The sequence below is a fragment of the Callospermophilus lateralis genome, chromosome 2, assembly GCF_048772815.1.
Source record: "Callospermophilus lateralis isolate mCalLat2 chromosome 2, mCalLat2.hap1, whole genome shotgun sequence".
Lineage (NCBI taxonomy): Eukaryota > Metazoa > Chordata > Mammalia > Rodentia > Sciuridae > Callospermophilus > Callospermophilus lateralis.
This window is the reverse complement of record NC_135306.1, coordinates 30,223,433-30,247,661: the sequence shown is the minus strand read 5'-3', so window position 1 is coordinate 30,247,661 and position 24,229 is coordinate 30,223,433. Positions and strand designations below refer to the sequence as shown.

The 24,229-nt window shown below is 39.1% G+C and overlaps 1 protein-coding gene across 2 annotated transcripts in view; it reads right to left on the bottom strand.

Annotated features, from left to right (window-relative positions):
- Positions 1–7,284: 7,284 nt before the first annotated feature.
- Grin3a (glutamate ionotropic receptor NMDA type subunit 3A) overlaps positions 7,285–24,229 on the bottom strand; it is a 171,269-nt gene continuing 154,324 nt past the window's right edge. Inside the window, exons 7-9 of one of the 2 annotated variants that reach the window (XM_076843235.1) lie at positions 12,965–13,129; positions 11,540–11,616; positions 7,285–7,687 (exon numbers count right to left, since the gene is read on the bottom strand). In XM_076843235.1, coding sequence (XP_076699350.1) covers positions 7,285–7,687; positions 11,540–11,616; positions 12,965–13,129 — 645 coding nt within the window. The remainder of the gene's footprint in view (positions 7,688–11,539; positions 11,617–12,964; positions 13,130–24,229) is intronic. The other variant, XM_076843236.1, reaches the window with a different exon arrangement.

The following is a 24,229-nucleotide window of genomic DNA, read 5'->3' as shown; positions in this document are numbered from 1 at the left end:
CACTTTTTTTTAGGAAGCTATAAGCTTGTCTCTATTCTCATTATCATTTGCTATTGTGGAATGCCTTTAAATTTAATTTCTTAAGTTTTTTTTTTTTTTTTTCCTGAGGACTCTCAGTTGATTGATGGTAAACTCAAGTCCCAATGGGTCTGCAGTAACATTTGGACTGCTTACTATCACAAAAGTATTCCTGATTGACTTATGATAAAACAGTTACATGAGAGTAAATAATAGAACATTGGTAGGTTTTGTGTCAGTTGGATTGGACTTACCCAGCAGGACATTCTTAGCATGGAAATACTTGAAAAAATCCTAGATATTAAGGCTTGGGATAGTAATTGTCCCATTACAAAGGAAAATTAAGCTTTCTCTTCTAGGGATTTCTGTGCAAGTTTGGTTTCTTCCTAATACTAGCTATTAAATTCTTATTTATAGAAGGCCTCACAATTACTGAAATTTATTTGAAAAGGACAGTGTCTTAATCTAGTCCCCAACATCTAGCAGAGGCACATAGTACTCAGTAAAGGTTTCCATGATCTGAGTTAATTTGGCTCTGTGCTTCTGCTCCTAGATCTTGAGAAGTCGGCTTTGTTGGGCTGTTTTGTGTATTCAGATTTTATTATTTCTTTTTTTCAATCTCTCTAAGTGGAAATATCCTTTCCTTATATATTGAAATAAGTCTTCAAAATTGATTTATTCTGATATTTATGACTGCATTTAAAATTTATTTTATGGTGGTAAAAGAAGGAATTAGTATGAATTCTGAGACTGAACCTTCTCTAGAGGCAGCCCACCATAGCTGAAGCTTCTCTTATTCTAGGTTAGCCTTTTTTTTTTTTCCCCTCCTTCTTTTGTAAGGAAAGTTGTGGACAAAAATTGGAACACCAGTATATCCCCATTAATATAATAATGCTAAACTCAGGATTTCAGATTATTGAAATCTATGGAGTGAAAAGATTTGAAAGTTAGGATGTGAAAGCAGAAGGGGATCTTGGGCCTTGTCTTTATTTTAGAGACAGGAAAATAGGCTTCAGGGTCACTGTGCTGAGTCACAAAATTGAAATGCGATTATCAGACCTTTACTCTTCTTTTATACTAAGTGGAAACCCATACTAGTATATTACTTGTCATCAGGAAGATAAGAAATGAAGGTTTTTCTGAGTAATTCTGAAGTTTTTCTGAAGACTTTCATAAACCCAGCATGTTTATCTGAGGCAGACCTCAGATTGGGACTACTTTTTGTTTCTGTTTAGACATAGAGTTCCAGTAGCACATCTTGTAGAGCAAAATTGAACCATAGTGAGATTAGATTTCTTCCTGCTCTCTCAATCATATTGTGCCTTTGTTGAATGTTTATTGTGATTCAGCACTGTGTTAAATATATTTCTTATGAAGTCAAACTTTCTTGCAAATGGCTCTGCCTCTTGTTATCAAGTTATTTTGCCTCCTTGCTTCAGTTTCTTCATCTGTTAACTATTGACTACATCATAGGATTGTATTGAGGATGAAATGAATCATATGTGGGAGATATTCATTCAGTACAGTGCTTGGCATCCCCTGAGAAGTTAATTTTTCTTTCTATCGTCATTTTCATTCTGTTTCTGGGAAAAAATAAGACTGACATCCTCCCTGAAATCCACATGGTTTTATCTGTGCCTGTATCTCTAGTCTCTCTGTTCTGTTTAAATGATGTCATGGCTAAGTAATTCCAGAACATCAAAAAGCTAACTTTGCTCACATGTGAGTGACAGCCAGCTCCACCTAGTGGTGACGATCCTATCTTCTAATGTATCCCTCCCAAGTAAAGTTCCCCAGTTCCTTGTTTGCCATGGTTTCCCAACTCTAGAACTTTTCATATGCTGTTTCTTTTACTTGAAATGTCTCTTAACTCTACCCAGTCTCTCCACTCTTCTTCTCCACCTCCTACACGTTAAGTGCTGTCTTTATTCCCATAGCATTTCTTTTCTTTTTTGGTGTTATTGGGGATTGAATCCAGGGGCACTTTACTTCCCAGCCCTTTTTATTATGAGATTGGGGCTCTCATTAAGTTGCTGGCCTTGACTTGTGATCCTCCTGCCTTCTTTTCCAGAGCTATTGGGATTACAGGCATGCACCATTATATCTGGTTCTTTACGTTCGTTTCTTTATCAGAGTACATACCATATTATGCTACCAGTTTGCGTCATCCACACTAGGCTGAGCTCCATGAGTCCATGGGATCAGAAACTATTTTTGTCTTTTTATTACAGCTAACCCAATTCCTGGCTCACAATAGGCATCTAAAAAATGAATAACTTAATAATGTAAAACATTCTTGAGTAAATTGTTATAACCAAATCAAATCTCAAATTAGGTTATGGTGGGTTCAAATTTTTATGAGATTTGATTTGGTTGTAACAATATGTGTGAAGACTGTATCAGTCTAGCATATTCATAACAGTAAGTCTGTCAGCAGCTAAAATGATTGTCAGAAGCTACAAACATGCCTGAAACTGCAGGACTGCTGAGCGATTTGCAACCATCTTATACCAGTTTTCAGTTAGAGTAGAAAACTGAAATTACAGGTGCTAAAACACTACTTTTGTAAAACTACAGGGGCTACGGTCTTGAGTTAAATGGATCAATGTAGGTATAGTCACCAGTTTCCCTCTGTTCTGTGGAGTTGAGGACAGTAAAACAGACTAAGGGGGCATTGGGAAGAGGAAGAGTAAGGCAATGATCAGAATTCTGACAAAATGGTATGTCTGCACTGTCTACCTACAAGTCTCTATGCTACTATCACCACTCTGTGACCTTGGGCAAGTTAAGTAATTTCTCTGACTCATTTTTTCACCTGTAAACTAGAGGTCTCTCTTACCTACATCTGAAGTACCTATCTATCTCATGGGATTATATATTTTTTTTTTAATATTTATTTTTTAGTTTTAGGTGGACACAGTATCTTTATTTTACATTAATGTGGTTCTGAGGATGGAACCCTGTGCCTCATGCATGTTAGGCGAGCACTCCACCACTGAGCCACAACCCCAGCCCCTGGGATTGTAATTTTAAGATTAAATGAGATCATTATTATACGTGCCCAGTAAATGTTAGCTATTATAGTTTTTTCTGTTTCAAAATGGTGAGAGGATCAATTGAGAGAAGGTCTCTGACATTAGAGATCATACCTGCCTCGGTCACTACTGCAGCTCCAGCACTTGGTCTGCATATGGAGGCTATTTAGCAAATGTTTGTTAAATTACTACATAAAGACAATTATGGTAGAGTTTTTAGAGATCTGTGAGTATTGTGTTCTTTCCTAGCCTATCTCTGGCTCATGAAGCACTTCACTTCTACTGCACAGTACTTGGATTCTTGAGTTTTCTTAATACTTCTTGTGTTAACTTTGGACTATTCCAAGAAAACAAATATAACTCATTCCTATTAGGAAGAACTGGTGTCTTATCAACACTTAAATCCCCCAAGAATGGCAGCAATGAGGTTTCTATCTGAACATTTATTCCACAGTCATAGAAACTGAAGATGGAGAAGACCTGAGGACATCTTGTCCATCCGTGTTGTTGTACAAGAAAGTGGCTGGAGCAAAACAGCCTGTTCACTTGATGCTCACAAGACAGCTTTTGGTTCTTGGAGCATAGGGATTGCACACATTAAAATGAAGACACAATGCAAATACTCTTCACAAACCTTCAGAAAATACTTATAATTACATTATTTTCATAAAATGATCAGTAACTAAGAAGAGTGAGTGAATCCTGGGTTAGATGGGCGTTTGAGGTGGGTGAAGAAAGAGTAACTGAACAATGCAGATAGTGATTTTAATGACTAGAAAGCAATTTCCTTGGGATTTTCTGGTTTGCGTATCAAAACATAAATTGGGAGGAAAAGAGGTTTTAAAGTAGTTTCTTTTCCCTTTATTCTTTGTCCACACCAAGGAAGTGCTTAACTTGCTCCAGGGCTCAGACAGACCCAGCACCAACACTGAGACAGATCATAGCACTGTTGCACTGGACTCTTGTTCCACTTAGCACTTCTTGGGCTGACAGGGAAACAACAGCTCCTTATAGGGTTTGTGCATCAGCAAGATTCATGAAAAATGAGGAGTCTCCTCCACGCACATTAAGACCTCAACTGATTGGGCTCTGTGGCTAGCTGCCTCACTTGGCTGTCCCAATCTTTCTTCCAACCTACTTTTATTTATTGGAGAAATCGCCTTTCTCCTTTACCTTGTGGCATAAACGCTTTGGGGCCCTTATTATTTATATGAACCAAGAAGACATCCATTTCAGCTTGCCCAGTATGCTGTATGTGCTTTCTGTGCCAGGATTTCCCCTTTGGAGGATGGGACATGTACCAGGTTTCCCAGCACCAGAGCTTGGAAGAGAATAGAAGTCTTCCTGATCTCATGAAATAGAAGCCAATGAGAGGAGGCAAGGTAGCTAGCATCTCTTAGCTCTTTCTAATTTACCAAAATGCAACCCTCCACCTGAAGTACCTGAAGTCTTCTGATCTTTGTTGTTGGGTCTTTTTTTTTTTTTTTTCTGAGCCTGAGGAGGGAAGTTGAGAGAAGAGAGGTGGAATAGAACAGAAGAGTTTCAAGGACCCACCATTTCATGAAGTCTTTTTACAAAACACAATACACTGTTTCACAAATTGCAAAACACTTTTCAATTACTACCATTTAAAAAACCATTGCTACTGAACATGAAGACTGCTTCATTTCAACACAAGCAATTATGGTTTTTCTTTACCCAAGACTTGGGAATATTTTAAGCAATATTGACAGCAGTAAGCCTGCCTTTGCCGCCTGCTGCTTCTCACTGCATTTGGCCACAATTTTGGCCAGGTACTTCCTCAGAAGGTACTCTGTGGATAGGGTGGTATGATTGCCACCGCTCAGAATGCCTCAGTAGAGAAGCTTAAGGTAAACCTGATATACAAAAATCCAAACTTACAAAACAGATACATTAAGGGATAATTAATTGCATTACAAAAGGATTCTTTACAAAAGAATTCACCTCTGGGTTCCCTTAAATAGCTTCTCAAGTACAGTCACCATATGAGTTGAGTTACAAAAATGTCCACATACATTAGGAGCATGGCTGTTAACACGAATTGAGGTACACCTGTACATCAGCCTTCCATGCTGCACAGATATCCAGGGGTGCTCGGAGTCTGGTGGCAGAATCTCTAGATATCCTTGTTGGTCAGAAATGGGTGGGGATGGCTAAGGGGCATGATCTTCCAAAGGCAGCTATAAACCTACTTTTGGGCTTAGGGTAGGGTTGTGGGGAGGGGGAAGATACTTTAAAGCAAATTGTCCTTTCTGGTTTGGGAGCTCACCTGATCCCTCACTGTTGAACTGTTTCGTCTGAAGTTGACCGCAAGTCTAATTTTGGAGTCCTCTTACCTCCCTTATACGCATCTCTGAATTTATCTCCACTCCTGAGTTTTCTCAGTTAACTAATTGCTAAGGTGTTATCTAATTACAGGTTAAAGTATTATATTTCCCCTAGAGCACTGGATAGCTCTTGGTGGAATTGCAGACATAGTACTAAAAAAAAATAGAGGACAAACTGAACTTTCTAAAGATCTGCATACTTCTTGGCCCACTGCTGTGAACTTACTGTAGATATTCAAACTGATCAGGGTGGGGAAATGAATACCGAGTGGATAAAGCAACAATTGATAAGAAAACCTAGTCCTCAATGGTGCCCTAGGGTCAGGGTGCACTGTGAAAGGTGAATCAGCAGATTGTGCTGAACTTAAAGGAAAAAATTCTCAAAAAGTGTCTCCACACTTCTCCCCATGCATGATGGCAGCCAAACTGAACTTCCAAAGTAGTGTTTCTTCATGAGTAATTTTAGGACCCCTGCATGTGTTCCTAGGGGAAGAGCTGTTAACGCTGTTTCTGAGCCCACCTCCCAACCCCAACTCCCATAATCTCTGGGGAAATGTCCTGGCCATCAGCATTCTGAGGAGTTCCTTAGTTGATTCTCATCTGTGCTAACACCTGGGAACTGAAGTTCTGGAGTTCATATATTTATTTCTTTTTGCATGCCCAAGCTATTGTTACTGGGAAAAAAATCCCTAGGCAAGGGGGAAGCTAGGTTATTTATATCAGTGTTTGATGGGTCCTGGAAGATAATCAAAGGGATCCAAACCTGTTCTTAGCTCCTCAGAAGTGAGTGGATTTGAGGATGGGAGATTGACTTGGTAATATCCATATAGTTATGCAGAGCACAGACTACTGAATGCTGAACCTCCTGATGTTCTTGGGCTGAAGGTTCACTTTTTGGATTCTTATGGCTGATAAGTGACTGCTGATCTGAAAATGATGTGCAGAGCATTTCCCTTAACCTGAAGTCCAATTCACATGCCCTATTACAAGCCATAAACAGGGATATTCCAAGTTCATCCTAACATTGCTTTGCTTTTCTCTTTCCTTTATAAAAGGCACGCACTATAGTGGAAATGCTTAGTTAGGTTAGAAGTATAATCCTATTCATTCTTTAGCCAAATGGCCTATCTGGTCCAGAGATTTTGTTGTAAAAGCATGGTGTGCATTTTTCAAGCCCTTTTTGCCTGACCTCTGTCCTCCCTCACTGCATTCCCATTCCTTTTCATAGTGGCATGTAAACATGTTCCTATTAAATGTTAGGATGGTGTCAGAGATCCAGAACCTTCTCAAGAACTTGGCTCTTTGCCTGATCCAGTCAATCCTTGCCTGCAATGATATTGAGTTTGCTTTATTTTTAAGTATGCCTTCTTCCTCAAGTTATTCTAGCACTTATACTGCTCCCCATTCAGAATGTGGGTACAAATCTAGATTGGGGAGTTGTACCAAAAGCTATAGCCCTGGGTAATTCTGTTTTATGTTAAGATTAAAACCAACAACCCAGTAAGACACAGGTTTGAGTAACAGTTTTATCTCTGGTTGATAGTGCAGAGAAAGGGCTAAAACTTGGAAATATTATTGTGGCACCTGGTGAAAGGTTAACAGGAGCTAGGGGTTGTCTGATTGTTCACAGGTCCCTTATACAGAGGTTACTCCTAACTTTGGACTCCTGGTAGGAAAAAGCTTTTTACCCTGGAGACCTAGGGGGTGAGTTTGGAAAAAGAATCACTGCCGCATGATAGTCTGGGGAGAGCTGACTTGACCCCTAGAAGACCTAGATAGATCTTGGTTTCCCTCTCCTTTGTCAATCCTTACAAAAGAGCATTACAAAGTATCTCGAGGGCTCAGGAAAGCCAGGAGTTGGGGGAGGAGGGCAGCCTGATTGCCTAGGACTCACAAGTCCGATTTGTCCTTTGATACTCTTCCAGCTCCGTTTTTCTGCTCACAGCCAACTGTAGCTCCTGGCGGATCACCTGAATCTGCTTCTCCAGCTCTGAGAGTTCCTGCATCACTGAATTCCGAGCTACGTTGAGGTTGTCGGCTTTCCCATTGGTGGTCAGTGAGGCAGGGAGCTCTCTTCTCCTTGGAGGGAGAGGGATGTCTTGGTGGGTCCGAATGCCCAGCTGGTTTTGTCCTCCCTCATCACTAAAGATGTATTTTCGTTGGTTGTCATGACTCAGATTGGAAGTATTCCACACCATGAGTTGATGGGGTCCTATGTTGGACCTAGGAAGCAAAGACAGTTCAAATTCAACTTCCATTATGCAGCCTTCCAGTGCTCTTCCCCTGCTGGCCATGTCCTGCATGAACAATATAGAGCTGGGTATGCCTTTCAAGTTGAAGTTACAAAGCCATTGATAAACTTGCTTGCTAGGTGGGTGGTGGGGGACTATAGGAGCCATGAACTTTCAACTGAAGTTCAAGGTCTTGTCTCTTTTTGAAAAGAGAGAGAGAGAGAGAGAGAGAGAGAGAGAGAGAGAGAATTTTTTAATATTAATTTTTCAGTTTTCGGTGGACACAACATCTTTATTTTATTTTTTTTTATGTGGTGCTGAGGATCGAACCCAGCGCCCTGTGCATGCCAGGCAAGCACATTACCACTTGAGCCACATCCCCAGCCCCCTTATCTTGTCTTTTGTGCTTTAGAAATGGAATAGGGTATCATTTGATGGTATGTGGTGTGGCACATTCTTTTGTAAAGAACCTTAGGTGCCTTCCTGCATGGGAAGCACAGTAAGCAACTCTGCCTTGAATAGCCTATGACTGTAAAGATGATGATTTAGTAAGAGTGAAAATCTCTTTATTCAGATGTTGGCCTGCAAGCATCAGTCTGCTGATAGATATAATTATATGGCTTATCTCAATCTCACAGGGCCATGCTGATGTTTACTACTTGATTAAGAGGAGAATAAAAGTATATAAGCCACAGGTTTCAGCAAAATGCTTTTTATTACAGGGATTTTTTATGTAGTTTGAGAATGACAGGTCAGATCTGATGCTTAAAAAAAAAAAAAATCCCAAGAAAGACTCAGGTTCTTGCTGGGATAATGAACGTCAAGTAGAAATGCATTTGAGGTTTGTGCTCCTCTTTCAGGCTTGCATTGTGACTCCTATCATCATTGTGGAGAAGTGGCTATAGACAGTAAGAAAGTTATTGCTAGATAGGTACAGGAGGGAGGTGATCTTGTTTCTGAAATGCACTTTGGTAGTTGTATGCAATGCGAAGAGTTTCTCACTACAAGAACAGTTAAGAGCCCTAAGCAGTAAAACTGATGACTTCTATCCTAGGAGAAGACCAAGGAGGAAGATTATGACTTTATGACTGCTTTTTCTGTCTGGGCAAAATGCAGTAGAAACACTCTATTAAATCCTTGTATTTTTGCTCCCACCCACATTACTAAACTGACTATTCCTTTTTACCTGCCAGGGAGAAAGGGAAGGGGGAGTAAGGGCAAGGGTGATAAAGTCTTGATGCATTTACATGATTGAGAACAAAAACACAAGGACTTTTGCTTGCCCTGAGGTAGATTGGAAATGTGGTCTGGTCCTTCATTCCTCCTTTCAGCCATGCTCCTCTGTCATGGGACTTGGCTGTAAATCCCTATCAGGATGCTTCCCTTCTCTTTGAATGAGGACTGGCTTTATAACTTGTTTTGACCAATAGAAAAGGTGGCAGTTCCAGCCTAAGCTTTCAAGAAGCATTTCTCTTCTAGTCCCCTGTTGCTACAATGTGACAAGTCCACATTAGCCTGCTGGGTGATGACAGACCATGTGGAGAGAGTCCTCCATCGCCCTAGTAGACCAAATGAGATCAATCATAGGCCAGGCAGCTTTTAGTTACTCTCCCCCTCCCCAAGCTGGCTGCAAACATAAGGAAGCCTGGTCCAGCTTAGCCAAATCTGGCTCAGATCAGCAAACTGCCCAGCTGATCCATAGATTAGTAAACAACTCACTATTGATGAAAAAATTAAGTATTAGAACAATTTCTCACACAGTGAAAACCAACTGCTACATTCCACAAGCCATTAAAGCACACAGACATACCAAACTACCCTTTAGTTCTTTAATGTTTCTCTTAGTTTGTTTCGTATTAATGAGCAGAATGTACCAGAGCTCAGTTTTCCTATGTCCTAGACTGGGTAAAAGTTCTATAATGAACCCACTTAGAGCTCCCCTAACTTTAGATTAGAATCAGAGAGAAGACAAATAATAATTTTTCTTCTGGCCTTAGGGTCCCCTTAATTTTTCACATGTTGACTATGTATATATAATCTCTTGCAATATTCATTTGTTTCTCTGCATTAAATCAAAAAGGAACAACATCTGCCTCCATACTAGGGCTCAAAATTTTTGCAAGACTTTCCTCAAGATCATGTTAATAATTCATAATTCGTGGGCAAAGGAAATGTGGGCCCAAGACCACCTCTCATTCATAACAGAAAACAAAGGGGTGGGCAGCATGGTTGTTTTTCATAGCTGTATCTCCTATGGGGCTGCTGCAGTCCCTTCCCTCCAGGTCACATCTAACTAATCAGGAAGGTTTCCACTTTTCCTTACAGCCTCTCTTTCCAGTCAGAGAGTGCTTCCTGACCCCTGTCAGTCTGTGACATTCCTGTATCACAGTTCAAGTCTGTTAGTGACAAACTGTTGGTTACTCAGGTCACAGCTATGAGGACTTATTCTGTCTTAGCTTTGCCTCAAAGTAAGAGATTCAGAAAGGAAATCTGCCAAGAAATCCGGTAAGTTGAATGAGCAGACACACTTGGCTCCCAATTGAGGTGAGATAGATGTGAATAAGAATGGCATCACAGTTGGAGACGAGATCACTGGGCTTCCTGTTTATTGCTGGAAAACAAATGTTTTGTCATTGTAAGACTGCATCTTTGCTGCTGCTGTGTCTTCTTGTGTTCCTCTCATTAAAATTTTATGTTAAAAATAATTATAGAAAAATCTATGTAACGTGACATGGAACAGCTGTGACCCGATTAGGCTACAGCTTGTCACTAAGAGACTTTCACTGTGATAGAGGAATGCCACAGACTTGAGAGGGAGCAGAGAGTGCTCTCTGACTGGAAAGAGAGGCTCTAAGAGACAATGGGAAAGATTCTGACTAGCTAGATGTGCCCTGGAATGAAGGGACTGCAACAGCCCCATAGGAGATACAGCCATAACAAAGAACCATGCTGTCCACCCCTTTTTTCTTCTATATAAATGAGCGGTATAAAAATCAGATTTCAAACCTACCTAGAAAATTACACTTTGAAGCTGAGATACGCCATGGATTGCAGAGTTGCTCAGAGCAGATGCCCCCATCTGAGGCCTCTGGGCACATGGAAGAACCAGCAGGGCATAGGCAAAGAGGCCACCAGAAATGCTTCTGAAATCTTTAGTCACCATGAATGAGGTGACAGTCGTGCACAGGTGGCCATGGTGAGGATGTGGAGTTTGAAGTTTCAAATGTCATTGATGCATTTAATGTTTGCTATTTTCTGCCAATGAAGTGTTGTTTTCTAGGGAGTTCTAAGAGTGAAATCTAACGAAATAGATTAGGAAGGACACGTCTGTTGTGTATTTCAAATACTCCTAGGAGTGCTGGAAAGAGGTTGGAAGTAGAAACATGCCCAAAAGACAATAGCACATGAAATTATAGCACTCATGAATTCAGTTTCAACTGTATTCTGTACATAATAATAGTTAATATTTATTAGGCATTTGCTTTGATTTCAAGGTTTGGCAAATATTATCTCTTTAATCTTTACAGCAACTCTAGGAAATAAATATTGCTTTTCTCAGTTTCACAGATGAACCTGAAGCACAGGGAGGCTCAAGAACTTGTCCAAGGCCACACATATTGTAAGTGGTAGAGACAGAAGGATCCAGACACTTGACTCCAGCGTCCACACCTGCACTTTCAACCATGACAGTATTGTGCCTATTTTGCACGTGTGTGTGTGTGTGTGTGTGTGTTTTAGTTTATCTAAAACTATATGTACTTGTATTGATTTTGTTTATCAACAAATTGTCCTGATTTGATCTGAAAAATTATTTAATCATAACTTCCCTTTTGGGCATGGGTTCTCAGTTATGTCTCTAAACTTATTTTAGCAAGTACAAAGACAGCTGGCATTGGCCTCCTCTTACCTCTTTTCCACACGTTTGGTCTTGAAACGCTGTTGCTTTTCTTCTACAAATGATGTGTTTAATGCTCTATGAAATCTCTGGTGGAAAGAACAGATTCAGAGGTAGAGATCATTAGAAACACATGGGTCAGGAGACAAAGTACCGCTTGGGATTTAATGGAGTATCTAGTCTCTACAAAACTTGGCCTCTTTAACCAAATTTCAAGGATGCCTGAAAGTATATCAATATTCAGCCTCAAACCTCAGGATAATAAGAATTCTAGTTACATGCTATTATTCTACTTGGAGGGGGAAAAAGAGATCTATTAGGAAGTTTGGAAATGTTTTGGATTGTAAAAAGGTGTGTGATATAAAGAAGTGTGAACATAGCCCATGTGAAGTAAGGCCTTGTACATTTGCTAAAATGATCAAAACCTTGTTCCTACATTTTGGCAAGAGAAACATAAATCCTGAGAGTTAAACTAATTGTATTAACATATTAGCATACAATGGAGATCACTTTGTGGAACTCTCCTAGGAGATCAAGTTCTCCCGGGAAGGAAGCAGGAAGAATAGGATTCGACTGAAACCAAACCAATGATAGTATTCTATATAGAAAAAGAAAAGGTACAGCATTAAGGAAGCCAGAAGGTCAGCAAGAAAATAGACAAATGGGGGCAAGAGAGGCAAAATACACAGACTCACTGGTGAGAAGTGACCCGGGGTGTCCAGGTAGAGGGATCCCGCAACTGGGGAAACCAGGACCACCCACCCTCCTCACCTTAGCGGGTGAAAACACTCTATTTGTGAGAGCCTCTCCATTATAAGACACCCTCTGATCACATTTTGGTTTTCCATGCCAATATCCTGCAGGTAAGTATGGGAAGGATACATAAGGGGTTGTCAGAATGGTTGGTCTGCCAATGGTTTCTGTCCTCCCTGTACATCCAGGTGATGGTGTCTGGGTTGCATGCAATAACTGTGGCACTATTAACCTTGGCTTGAGCACCAGCAGGCTAAGAGGACCCTCAAACCTCTGGACTAGAGAAAAAAACAGAGAACAGGGCAAATAGAGTCACTCAAAGGGAAATAGGGATCTTGAATTCATTTAATAGGGTTCAATTTTGGCAAGAAAAGAATCTGTAGGTAATACATTTTTCACACCATCTCTTAACATGGTCACCATTAAGTGGAACCTCATTAAAAATAGTTCTATTTATTCTGTTATGAGCAGCAGTGGAGAGTTATAGGAAAGGAAGGGACACTGGGATTGCCTAATTTAGGGGGAAGGCAAATCAATGGGACAGAAGAAAATCCATCTTCTAATTGAGTGCCTACACTACTCTTGTTCTTTTGGGGGTTTGCCATTTGTCAGTCTGACATAGGGCTCTAGATCCTCCCATCACTGAGTATGGGAACATTGAAGCGAGAGACCTATAGCACTCACCTGACTGGTGTGCAGCCAATATTGCAGTTTGGATTTGTTTTTGATTCGTGGTAACAGCAGCCTGTACACTATGTGCTCTCCAATGGTTGTCAAGATGGACAGACCAAATCCAATGCACAGCAGCACGAAGAGTCCAGAGAAATGTTTGATGCCCATTTGCAAAGTCTGTGACAAAATAGGAAAGGCCGTGAATGTGATGCTCCATGTGACCCAATGCCAATTCATTTTTTTCTTTTCTAGAGTAGTACCCCAGGGCTTGTGCTCTGCTCCCACCCTCAGTCCAGTACTGGCTGACATTCACACAAGCCCTGGGGTACTACTCTCATATTAATCTCATTGTATGAATAACACCTGGTGTTGTGCCAAGGCCCTGGGTGTTAACAATGTCCCACGCCCCTTAGAGATGGAGAAAGTAGAGACAAACAATTTAATATGTTCAAATGCTGAATAGCTGTGAAGGAAAGAGACTCTCTCAGGGACAGAGAATAAATAGATTTAAGGAGAAAAGAGATGCCTTTAGTAGTTGTGGAATTTAGATCTGACAGGGAAAATGGAAATCATCTAGTTCAATGCCTTCATTTTACAGATAAGGAAACAGACCAAAGAAGTGTAGTAAGTTGAACCAGGCCATGAAATGAGGTAGCTGAGGAGGAAAAAGAGAAGGAACTTAATATTTATTGGTTGCAAACTTTTTGCCAAGTATTTTGCATTTAGATAGGTATTATAATACCCATTTTATAGTTAAGGAAACATACTATGCAAGTCCTTGGATGCCATGCTAAGGAATATGGGTGTTATTTGTCATCATTACCACTGATAATTATTTAGCACTTACTATGCATCAGACACAGTTCTGAGTACTTTATCAATGTAGCAACTTGCCTAATCTTCATAACAATCTGTGAGGAAGGTACTGTTTATATCCCTGTTTTATAGGTGAAGAAACAGCAACAGAGAAGTTCAGTAACTTGTCCAAGGTCACATAGCTAGAAAGTTAGTGCTGGGTCAAGACATGCAGTCTATCTCCAGGAGAACCACACTCTTGACTTCCTCATCTGTCTGATGTGAGTGATCCTCCTATTCTCTTTAAAGGATTTCCTTTATTTCATTCTCCCTGACTCTCCCCACCCAGTCCTGGAGAAAAAGCCAGCCAGGCATGGTTCAGACACTAGGTGCACTGGGAAGTCTATCTTGGGATCAAGACTGAGAGATGGAGCCTAGTTCATTGATTCTCTTTTCCTCCATGATAGGACTTTGGGCAAAGACTGTAGATCAAAGATCAGCATTAGAATCTCCAAAGAAGGAAAGAAAATAGCTGCTCAGGGGCTCAGAGCTCTAGGAGACTAAGATATAGGCAGGAAAATGAGGCAGAGGACTTCAGAATAAAGGCAGATGCCTAGACCCTGCTGGTCTAGGAGAGGGTTTAGTGAGGAGGTACACTGGGCCCTCAGGACTACATAGGTACTGGGCCTTTTCCCTGGGAAATCTCTGTACAAGAAGTGACAAATTACATAAAATTAATCTCTAGAAAGTACATACAAATGTGTTGAAAGTAGATCTTGCCCTGTGTTTATTGTAAGGTGAACAGGACTGGCTATTAGAAATATCCAATGAGGAGTTATTGCTATGGATAAAGGAAAAAACTGGGGAAATTCATTTTGGACTTTAACACTAACATCATCAGACATTCAGTAAAACTCTGAATAGACAGATGAGCATTGCTTCCTTAGGAAGCTAAGACATTGCCAAGATAAGGAAGAGAAATGAATACAACTTATAACAAAACATCTTGCCTTTGAACACAGGGTTCTCTCTCTGTTTTTCTGTGCATAACAGTAATTAGTCTCATTTTCCTCTGGTGACCTCAGTAATAAGTAGGCTATATTCAATTTATATTGCATATTTCTTTCTTTAAACTTCTGATGTTTATACCCTCATACTAACAGATTATAGAAGTAGTTGTATTTTTATTAGGCATTTAATATGTGTGCCAGAAGCCACATATGCACATTATGATCTTAAAATAACCCCATAAGTTAAGTACTATTACCTCCATTTCACATTTGAGCAAATGGAGGATCATGGAAATTAATTACATTATCCAAGATCATACAAGCAAATATGTGGGGGAGTCAGACCTGGTAGTGAATCTGGGCAGTGTTATCTCTTGAGCAAATGCCACTTATAGGTATCCTTTACTCTCTGAATTTTCACTTTCTACTCACTGTAACAACTTGCAAAAGAATTTTATTAAAAAACTCAGCATCTAAATTGAAAATCCATTATAATCTGCCTGTAAGCACCAACCAAAATGTTTAAGTTGTGTCTGAGTCTGAGTGATAAGATGTGCAGCTGCAGTTGATGTGCAGCTGTGGTTGTAATTTGGCCTTTCTTCCCCTAGGATCACGGATCTTTAAATGTGCTATGCATTGGATATTCACATCCACCCCACATTATCAAGTGAAAACCTTTTTTTTCTAAAAAGGTGGAACTTGCTCAACTCGACACTCATCCTTGGATAGGGGGAAAAATAAAAGAGGAGCAATGAATATTCGTTGTCAAGTATTTAAAATAAATTTAGCTGATGCAGACAAAAAGATCATTGCAGTTTCAAATGACATGAGCAGAAGTATATTTAAAAATGCAATCATGAGCCTGTTCTCATGTTGCTGAGAGCTGTGTAAGTGAAAGCTAAAAGAATGCAAGCAAACTAAACTTTTGAGGTTTTTTTTTTTTACTCCGTATTAATCCCATTGCTTCATCTGCAGTTTCGTTTGATGGCTTACAGCCACCCTCTTCCAGAGCCTCCAGCTTCAAGAGAAGATTGTCCCAGGGTTTAGCCATGGGAAAATCTTATATAGTTAATGGCTTCACTTAGTTCTTCACTTAGTCCTACCCCCTTTTAGGCAAATCTTTCATCAGTAAGTAACCATTCAAGAAACTGCATTGCTTATTTTTTAAAATTTTATTTTATTTATAATATAAAGTATTTCACTCATCATTTGCCTGAGATGTTACTGATCAAATCCTATGCAACTAATCTTCTCTACCTCCAATCCACATCTCCCAACATATATCAACATATATATTATGTTTGGCATTCTATTTTTTGTTAATTTATATTAGTAAACATTCATTGCACTGTGGAGGGAAAGCATAGTTTGTATCTGATATCATACTTTGCATATTGCACCCAGGGATATCCACTAAATAAGCACTAAAGAATTGGCATTATAAATACTCTATATTATGCAGAAATTCTTGGTGGATTGTCATATAAAACAATCTATGCATTGTGCATTAGGTATTTGACAATGATAGGTGTCTAAGAGTATTTTAGTGATACTTCGGGAAAAAGGCTGGGATTCTTGGATATGGTGAGAATCATTTTTTATAATTTTTTCCATCTGGAAATTCACCAGTGAACACAGTTCTAGGAGCCGACTAGATTCAGATAAAGAGGGAGATGCCTTTGCTATTAAAAGTGTTCTTTTTGCCCAGATCATCAATGCTTCCAGTAAAATGTAGGGGTCATCATTGGTGGGGGGAAGAAGCAGCAATTTTGCTGCTGCCCAAACCTTGTTTTGCATCTTGCTCAGATGTGGGCACTTGAAACATCTGACATCTGACTGGATAAGTGACAAGTTTTCAAGCCTCCAGCAAGAAATGCAATTAAAGTATTTCACTCATCATTTGCCTGAGATGTTACTGATCAAATCCTATGCAACAAATCTTCTCTGCCTCCAATTCACATCTCCCAACATATATCAACCGTTCAATTTCTCTGGTTCTCTACAGTTTCTATATTTATTGGTTTCAATTCTCCTCTCATTGTCTCCTGGACCCACTTAACTCAAGCTTTTGTTGTCCCCTGCCCTGATTACCTGTCAAGCAACTCCTATCAGTCATCAATTACCTCCACATTATCAAATTCAGTGATCAATTTTCACCTAATTCTTGTATCCGCAGCTTGGGCATTGTTGATTGCTCCTTCCTCTTTGATATCTTTTCTTCAATTTGTTTTTGGAATACCCCTATCTCTTTGTTCCATCTCAATCTCTTGCACTGTTCCTCCGCATCTTTCTGACATGCCTTCAATCCTTTGCTCTCACTTTCTCATCCACAATATGGCTTTAAATACCACCTATACGTAATGATTCCTAAGAATTTGGGACTTTTATTCCTCAACTCCCTATTCAACTTCTTTACTTGATTATCTAATGGACATCTGAAACTTAAAACATCAAAAATGAACTCCTCAGAATACAACAGACACTAGTATGGCAGTATGTAAAAACGTGGATGTGTAACAGATGTGATTCTACAATCTGTATACGGGGTAAAAATGGGAGTTCATAATCCACTTGAATCAAATGTATGAAATACGATATGTCAAGAGCTTTGTAATGTTTTGAACAACTAATAATAATAATAAAAAATAAAAAAATTATAAAAAAATGAACTCCTAATTTTCTCCTTGAAAGCTGCTTCTTACATTGTCCTTCTCATCTCAGTGAAACTCCATCCTTACAATTGCTTAGGGCAAAAGCTGTAGAGTCATCTTAGACTCCTCTCTTTCTTTTGCATTCTGTATCTCATATGCCTCTAAATTTGTGGTGGACCTGATGTTCAGAGTTGATCCAGAATCTGATGACCTCCCACCACTTGGACCATACACCCTGGTCCAAATTACCATCACATCTTACCTAAATTATTGAAATAGCTTTGCAATTATTTTCCTTGACCTCTTCAGCTTGTCTTTTACACGGCAGCTAGAATGACCCTCTCAAAACATCATGTCCCTCCTGTGTTCAACACCAAGGTTTTCCATCTCATGCAGAGTAAATTACAGAGTTTTATAATGGGCCTCAAGCCTTATGTGATCTTGTCTCACATTTCCTAATTGCACATTCTTTCTCATTTGTTACTCTGCTCAGCCTGTGGGATGCCTCAGTGTTCCTTAAATCCAATCAGCAAATAGTTGCTCGAGGGATTTTTATTTTCTGCCTGTAAATTCTTCTGCCAGGAGTCAATATTGCTTCTTGCCGACTTTTCATCAAGTCTCTGCTCAAATTCACCTATTGGTGAAGTCTACCCTAACTACAGTGGCTCTTCTCCCTCCTCTCTCAGACAATCTGTCCTCCTAAATCTTATTGATTTTTCTCTTGACATATATTTATGTATTCATATTTCCCTTCTCAAGTAGAACATAAGCTTCAGGAAGGCAGGGATTTTGTCTATTTTGCTCAGTACATAACCTGATTATCTAGAACAGGGTCTAGCACACACCAGGTGTTCCATAAATATTTCTTAAATGAATGAGAACATCTAAAAGAATCTTATTTGTGTAACATAAACTTGTATATTTTCTTCAAACACTTTCATAAACCTCAGGAGTTCATAGAATAGTTTTGTGAGGAAGAAAATGAGAGGTAGAGATTTTCAACTGATAGTTGAGAAAAATAAAGCCCAAAGAGCTGGAAAAACTTGCCTCCTTGACCTGATTATGCTGGAAGCTGGAATTCATCAATCCAAGGAGCTAATGTGGGAACTGGGAGGAAAACTATGTTTTAAAATACAGACAAACACTGGGTACTGGACACAATAATTTCAGGTGTTTTGTGGTGAGAGAGAGAGAACAAATCTTTTTTTTTTTTTTTTATATCTTGTAGATGGACACAACACAATGCCTTTATTATTATTTTTCTTTATGTGGTGCTGAGAATCGAACCCGGGTCCTGCCCATGCTAAGCGAGCGCTCTACCGCTGAGCCACACTGTACTGATTTTTAAGATCCTTTCCCTGGGAAAGTGCTCTCCTCTTACCTCATGTGGTTTTGGTGTTTACCTATCAATCATATACTCATTGTTCTCACCAGTCCCTGGTCCTGGGCCAACCATGTGACCCAAGTAGGCAGAGACATTTGGAATCTAGGTGGTTGGAGCTGAGAGACTGCCAAAGTTAGTGCTCCCAAGACATAGTCCTCTAGTTGCTGCTTAATGACCCAGGAGTCCTGTGGTTTCTGAAGCCTCATCTGTTGCTTCTTTCTTCCTTCAGAGAATTGAGCTTCCCCATTATTCTTTTGATAGTTTTCTTAAATTAATCTGTTGCTTAAAACAAGAAAATCAGAGCTGATAGACTATTAGAAGAATTAGGTGTGACTCCAACCTCTTTTGAGGCAACCTCTATTTCTCATGGAGCTTACTGAGAGGAGTGGGTAGAGCCTATTTGAGGAGGATTTCTCTGTGTGGGGCTGCGCCTTTTTGTGTGTCTCCAGAAGCAGGTGCTCAATAAATGCTTGTTGAATGAAATACATATCTGGAAAGGAACTCAGTTGCAATTACACTCAAGATTTTCTATTAATACTTTTCCCCAGGGTCTGATGACTACAAGAGCCTGGGGAAGTCATTTTTATTTTTAGCATCTAAGTGTATTAAACTTTGCAGGGATTATCTCCTCTCTGAGTTTGTAAATCCAAATCCTGATATTGAAAAATTTTTTTTTTCTTTAATAAGAGGGCTGGGGGTAAAGGAGGAATAACAACTTTATTGAGAGGTAAAGAAAATGAAGGCAATAGTACTCCCCAAATATCACTGACTCTTAATAGAACAGAAAAGGAAGAATTGAATACCATTTTCTAAAATTGAAGTTTTTTTTCCCTCCTATTTTCCCCAGCATAATAGTAGCTAAAAAAAAAATTATTGGCAGATTCTCTGTTGTGCTTATACAAATGGCCTTTGTGGCTCCATATGGGTATCAAGGCAGAGTGTCCTGGGGAGATAAGTTTGCTCCATTGGAGAAAATGGGGTAAGATTGTGTGATGTCCTATTTTGGAATTAAAAAAGAATCACTTTAAAACAACCAGGAGAGAGAGGAAGAAGCTCACTCAGAGAATCTGGAATTTTCTCATCAACCAAGACAGAGTAAAAGATCATACTTAGCTGGGTGTGGTGGTGCACGCCTGTAACCCCAGTTGTTTGGGAGGCTGAGGCAGGAGGATTGCAGGTTGGAGGACAACCTCAGCAACTTAGTGGGACTCTAAGCAACTTAGAGAGATCTTGTCTCAAAAAAATAAAAAGGGTTGGGGTTGGGACTCAGTGGTTGAGCACCCTTGGGTTCAATCCTTGGCACAAGGAAGGAAGGAAGGAAGGAAGGAAGGAAGGAAGAAAAAAGGATCATACGTAACAAAAGAAACAGAAGAAGATGATTTAGCAAATCCAGGGAAGCACTGTATGAATCCACATCAGCAGTGCTCAGGCATTTGGATAAGCAGAAGGATTCCCTAAGCAATCAGGTCGGCTAAAATTTCCCAGCAGGTCCTGGAGTTTGGGGGCTGGGAACTCTTTGTCTTCCCTATCCTGGAAATTGCTTAGCAGCTCATCCCCCAGGGATTGCCCTTGTTGCCTCAGGCTCCTCGAGCCCCCATGCTTTCCAAGCTTGGGCAAACATCTTTTATGCTTGAAACTCTATTTAATTTGCTACATTAATTCCATGGTTCAGTCTTTTGAAAAATTTGACTTATTCTTAAAAGAACCCCAAAAATTGTTTTCTAAAAATAAATTTGAGATTATTCATAATCCTTTTGCTATAAAATGATTACTTTGGATTCTCCCTGTTCTTTTATGAACTATGATCATATGCATACATATTTTCCAGAGTAGTAATTGTGCATTATGCTGTTTAAAAACTTGCTATTTTGTAAAACAATAAACTGTTTTAATATTAATTTAAAAAGTATTATTTTCTAAAAATTAATTATCTATTAATTTTAATGTGTTAAACCTATCACTTATTGTTTTACATAATCAACTTGAAGATTCTCAAACTGTCAGTTACTATTGTAATTTTTATATATGAGAAAAATATTGCTGTAGTTAAAACATTTTGTGTATTGCATTTTAAAATATCATTCTAGATTATTAGTTTGAGATAAATATTGCAATGGGTATGGTTACAGAATCAAATGATATAACTGTTTTAAAGGCTGGTGATGTGTGAAATTTTGCCCTTAAGGAGGGCAAAACCCATTCTCAATGTCACTAAAGTCCTACAAAGGCCTGGATATTCACATTCTCACTCACTTTGTTTTATAACAACTTTAATTGTTTGAATATGTTGTTTGTTATAATAAATATCTTGTGTCTATAGTGCTGTAATTTTAAAAAAATGGTTAATACTTCTGTTCATGTTGAAAATTTTTTTTTTTGAAGTGCTGGGGATTGAACTTATTATGCATAGTAGGCAAGTGCTCTACCACTAAGTTACATCCCCAGACTTAATTTTTTTTTTTTTAACCTGAGACAAGTTCTCATTAAGTTGCCCAGGTTGGTCTTGAACTTGTGATTCTCCTGCCTCAGTCTCCCAAGCAGGTGGGGTTATAGGTGTGCACTCACCACCATGCTCAGCTCCAGCTTGAACTTTTGTGCTAAGAGTGGAACTATCTTAATTTCTCTTCATTGAAACTTTTAATTTTCTCCCAATATTCAGAGGCTTCTCGACTCACAAAAGGCCTCTTCCATCCTAGGGTGGCCTCATTCCTTTATGTTAATTTTAATTAAAAAAAAACTTCAGATTAAAAAAATGGCAAATGATTAAAGATCATTGTGAGAATAAACACCATGAGAAACCAACACCAAAAAAATGCACATTTGTGACTTAGCTTTAGCCTATGGACTATCAAATTATGTCCTCCAATTTACACAACTTATTGCATGTGTCATGGTTTTCATTATGAATCAACTAATTCATTTAAAAAGGTGATATGACACATGGTTTATGTTATAGTTTGGAGATGGAGTATTTCCTAAAAAGCTCATGTGTAAGGCAGTAATGGAATGTTCAGAGGTGAAGTGATTAGATTATGAGAGCTGTAGCCTCATTAATGGATTAATAATAATTTTGATTAATAGGTGGTAACTGTGGGCAGGTTGGGCATGGCTGATGGCATGGTCTTGAGGATTATATTTTCTCCCTGGCCCTTATTCTCTTTCTGCTTCCTGGTTGCCGTGAGCTGAGCAGCTTTCTTCTGCCTTACCTTTCTGCCATGAGGTTCTGCCTCACCTTAGGCCCAGAGCAATGGAATCAGATGACCATGGACTGAACCTTTGAAACTGTGAGCCAAAATAATAAGTCATTCTTATCAGGTTTTTCAGTCACAGTGATGAAAAGTTACCACATTTTATAAGTCACAGTCACTGACTACTAACATAGGTATAGTAGCTAATACAATAGAAGAAGAGTTCAGAGCTTGGGGTTAGCTCAGTGGTACAGCACTTGGCCAGCATGTGTGAGATCTTAGGTTCTAACCTCAGTACATATATACAACCCCCATGTGCCCCCCTCCCCCCAAAAAAGGAAATAAAAAAGGAAAAAGAGGGGTCCAGAGTCTAATCTGAAGTCTGATTCTCAGACTAGTGGCTTCAGTTCTCTACCATGAACACCTATCTTAAAAAGCCTCTGAGTGCTCCCTTTTCAAAACATGGAAAATAGATAAAACACCACAGCCAGACTACCTACCTACTCTATATCCTAACAGAATCAGTAGCATAAGTGAAGGATGAATTTGTAACTTTTAAATTTCTGGAAGATTTTCCCTTGAGAATGTTTCTAAAGCATGATAGACTTGGAATATAAATCAATTGTGCTGAGGCCATATTTTCCCCTCTGTTTCAAAAAGAGTGTTTCATGGCTTGGAGACGGCGACATATGGTAGCAAGCAGACACAACTCATTAGCATAGATTCATAACAACATATTGTTACTAATCTGTGCAGTCTCAGAGCATATTGGTTGCTGTTTTCAGTTTAATCTAAATACTGTCACCTTTTTCTCAAAAGATGAGATGAAGGAGGAAAATGGTTTTAAACTGTCTTGTCTAATATATTTGTTTCTTTGCTAAAAGTGAAACCAAAGTTATGGGGGCTGGCTGCTTGCTTCTTGACAAGTAATTTACTTATTTGGGCCTCAGTTTCCTCTTTTGTGAACATTAAGACTTGATTTGATTACATTAATAAGACTAACAGAAATAATTTGAGACAGGTACATATGGAGCCACAAAAGAGGAATGCAGTTGAAATATAAATGAAGCGCAGGGTTTGGGGTCAGAAAACCTGGTATAAATCCTTGCTTTGTTACTTACTGAATGAATGGCCTTGGGGAACTTCCAATCTTTCTATGCGTCATCTGTAAAGCTGAGATGATGGTGCCCATATCACAGTGTTGATTAAATGATATAATAAAGGTTGTACCAAGAATTATTGTAGCTCTATAAATGGTAACTATTATTGTCACTCCAAGGAGTTGTACAAAACTAAAATTGTTGACAACTGGCAATCAACTGAGAGGAAAAAAACAAAACAAAACAAAGAATTCTAACTTGGAAGTAAGTATGATCCATTTTCCCATCAGATCTTTCCAATGCCGAAAACAGAAACAAGTTCTTGATTCAATTATTGCCACAAAGTTTTGGGCAGCTATGTTAGGTAGATTGATGAAGCAATCATTTAATTCTAGTCACTCCAGAAACTAAAATATTTTTCTTTTCCTTGTTACATTTGCATACATAATCCATGTTTCAAACCCATGTTCATAATTTCAAAATCTCCATATTTTGATGTACACATTGCCACTAAAAATAATGTCCCTCTTTTAGAGGTCTTCTTGGCCAGCATGACATGTGCTCACTTTCCCCATGTAAAATTCCCTCCACAAAGTCAAAGAGGCACTGCCCTCTTTTAAAGTTTCCCCAGTTCTCAAGGAGTCTATTATTCCCTCTGAAAATGGGAGGTGGGAGGGAGGACATTGACATTGTTTCCATTGTTTCCTTTCTGGGCAAGAATCACAAAGATATTCAGTTAACTTTAGAGTGGGTTTGGCTAGGTAGTAAATGTTTCTACCTCACTGTTTTTATGGTCCCTGTATTTACCTGTCTCAAATAGTGTTATTACTAGAATCAAATCAAGTATCAATTTTCATAAAACAGGAAACTGAGGCCTAAAGTGAACTTTGCTTATTATGAAACAAACAACGGCCACCTCATGTCTCCTTTACATACTGATAAGGGAAAGTAGGGAGAAGGGAATCAGTAGCATGAACATATTGTATTCTAGGTGCTTTACACATTTTAAATGGTATAGATCCTCATTTTAATTAGGTGGAAAGACATAAGCTAACTTGCTCATGTTCAAATAGCTAAGAGACTATGATAACCCAGTTGCAACTGAATTCAAATCCAGTGTGTTTGCATCTTTGGTCTATATTACCCTGC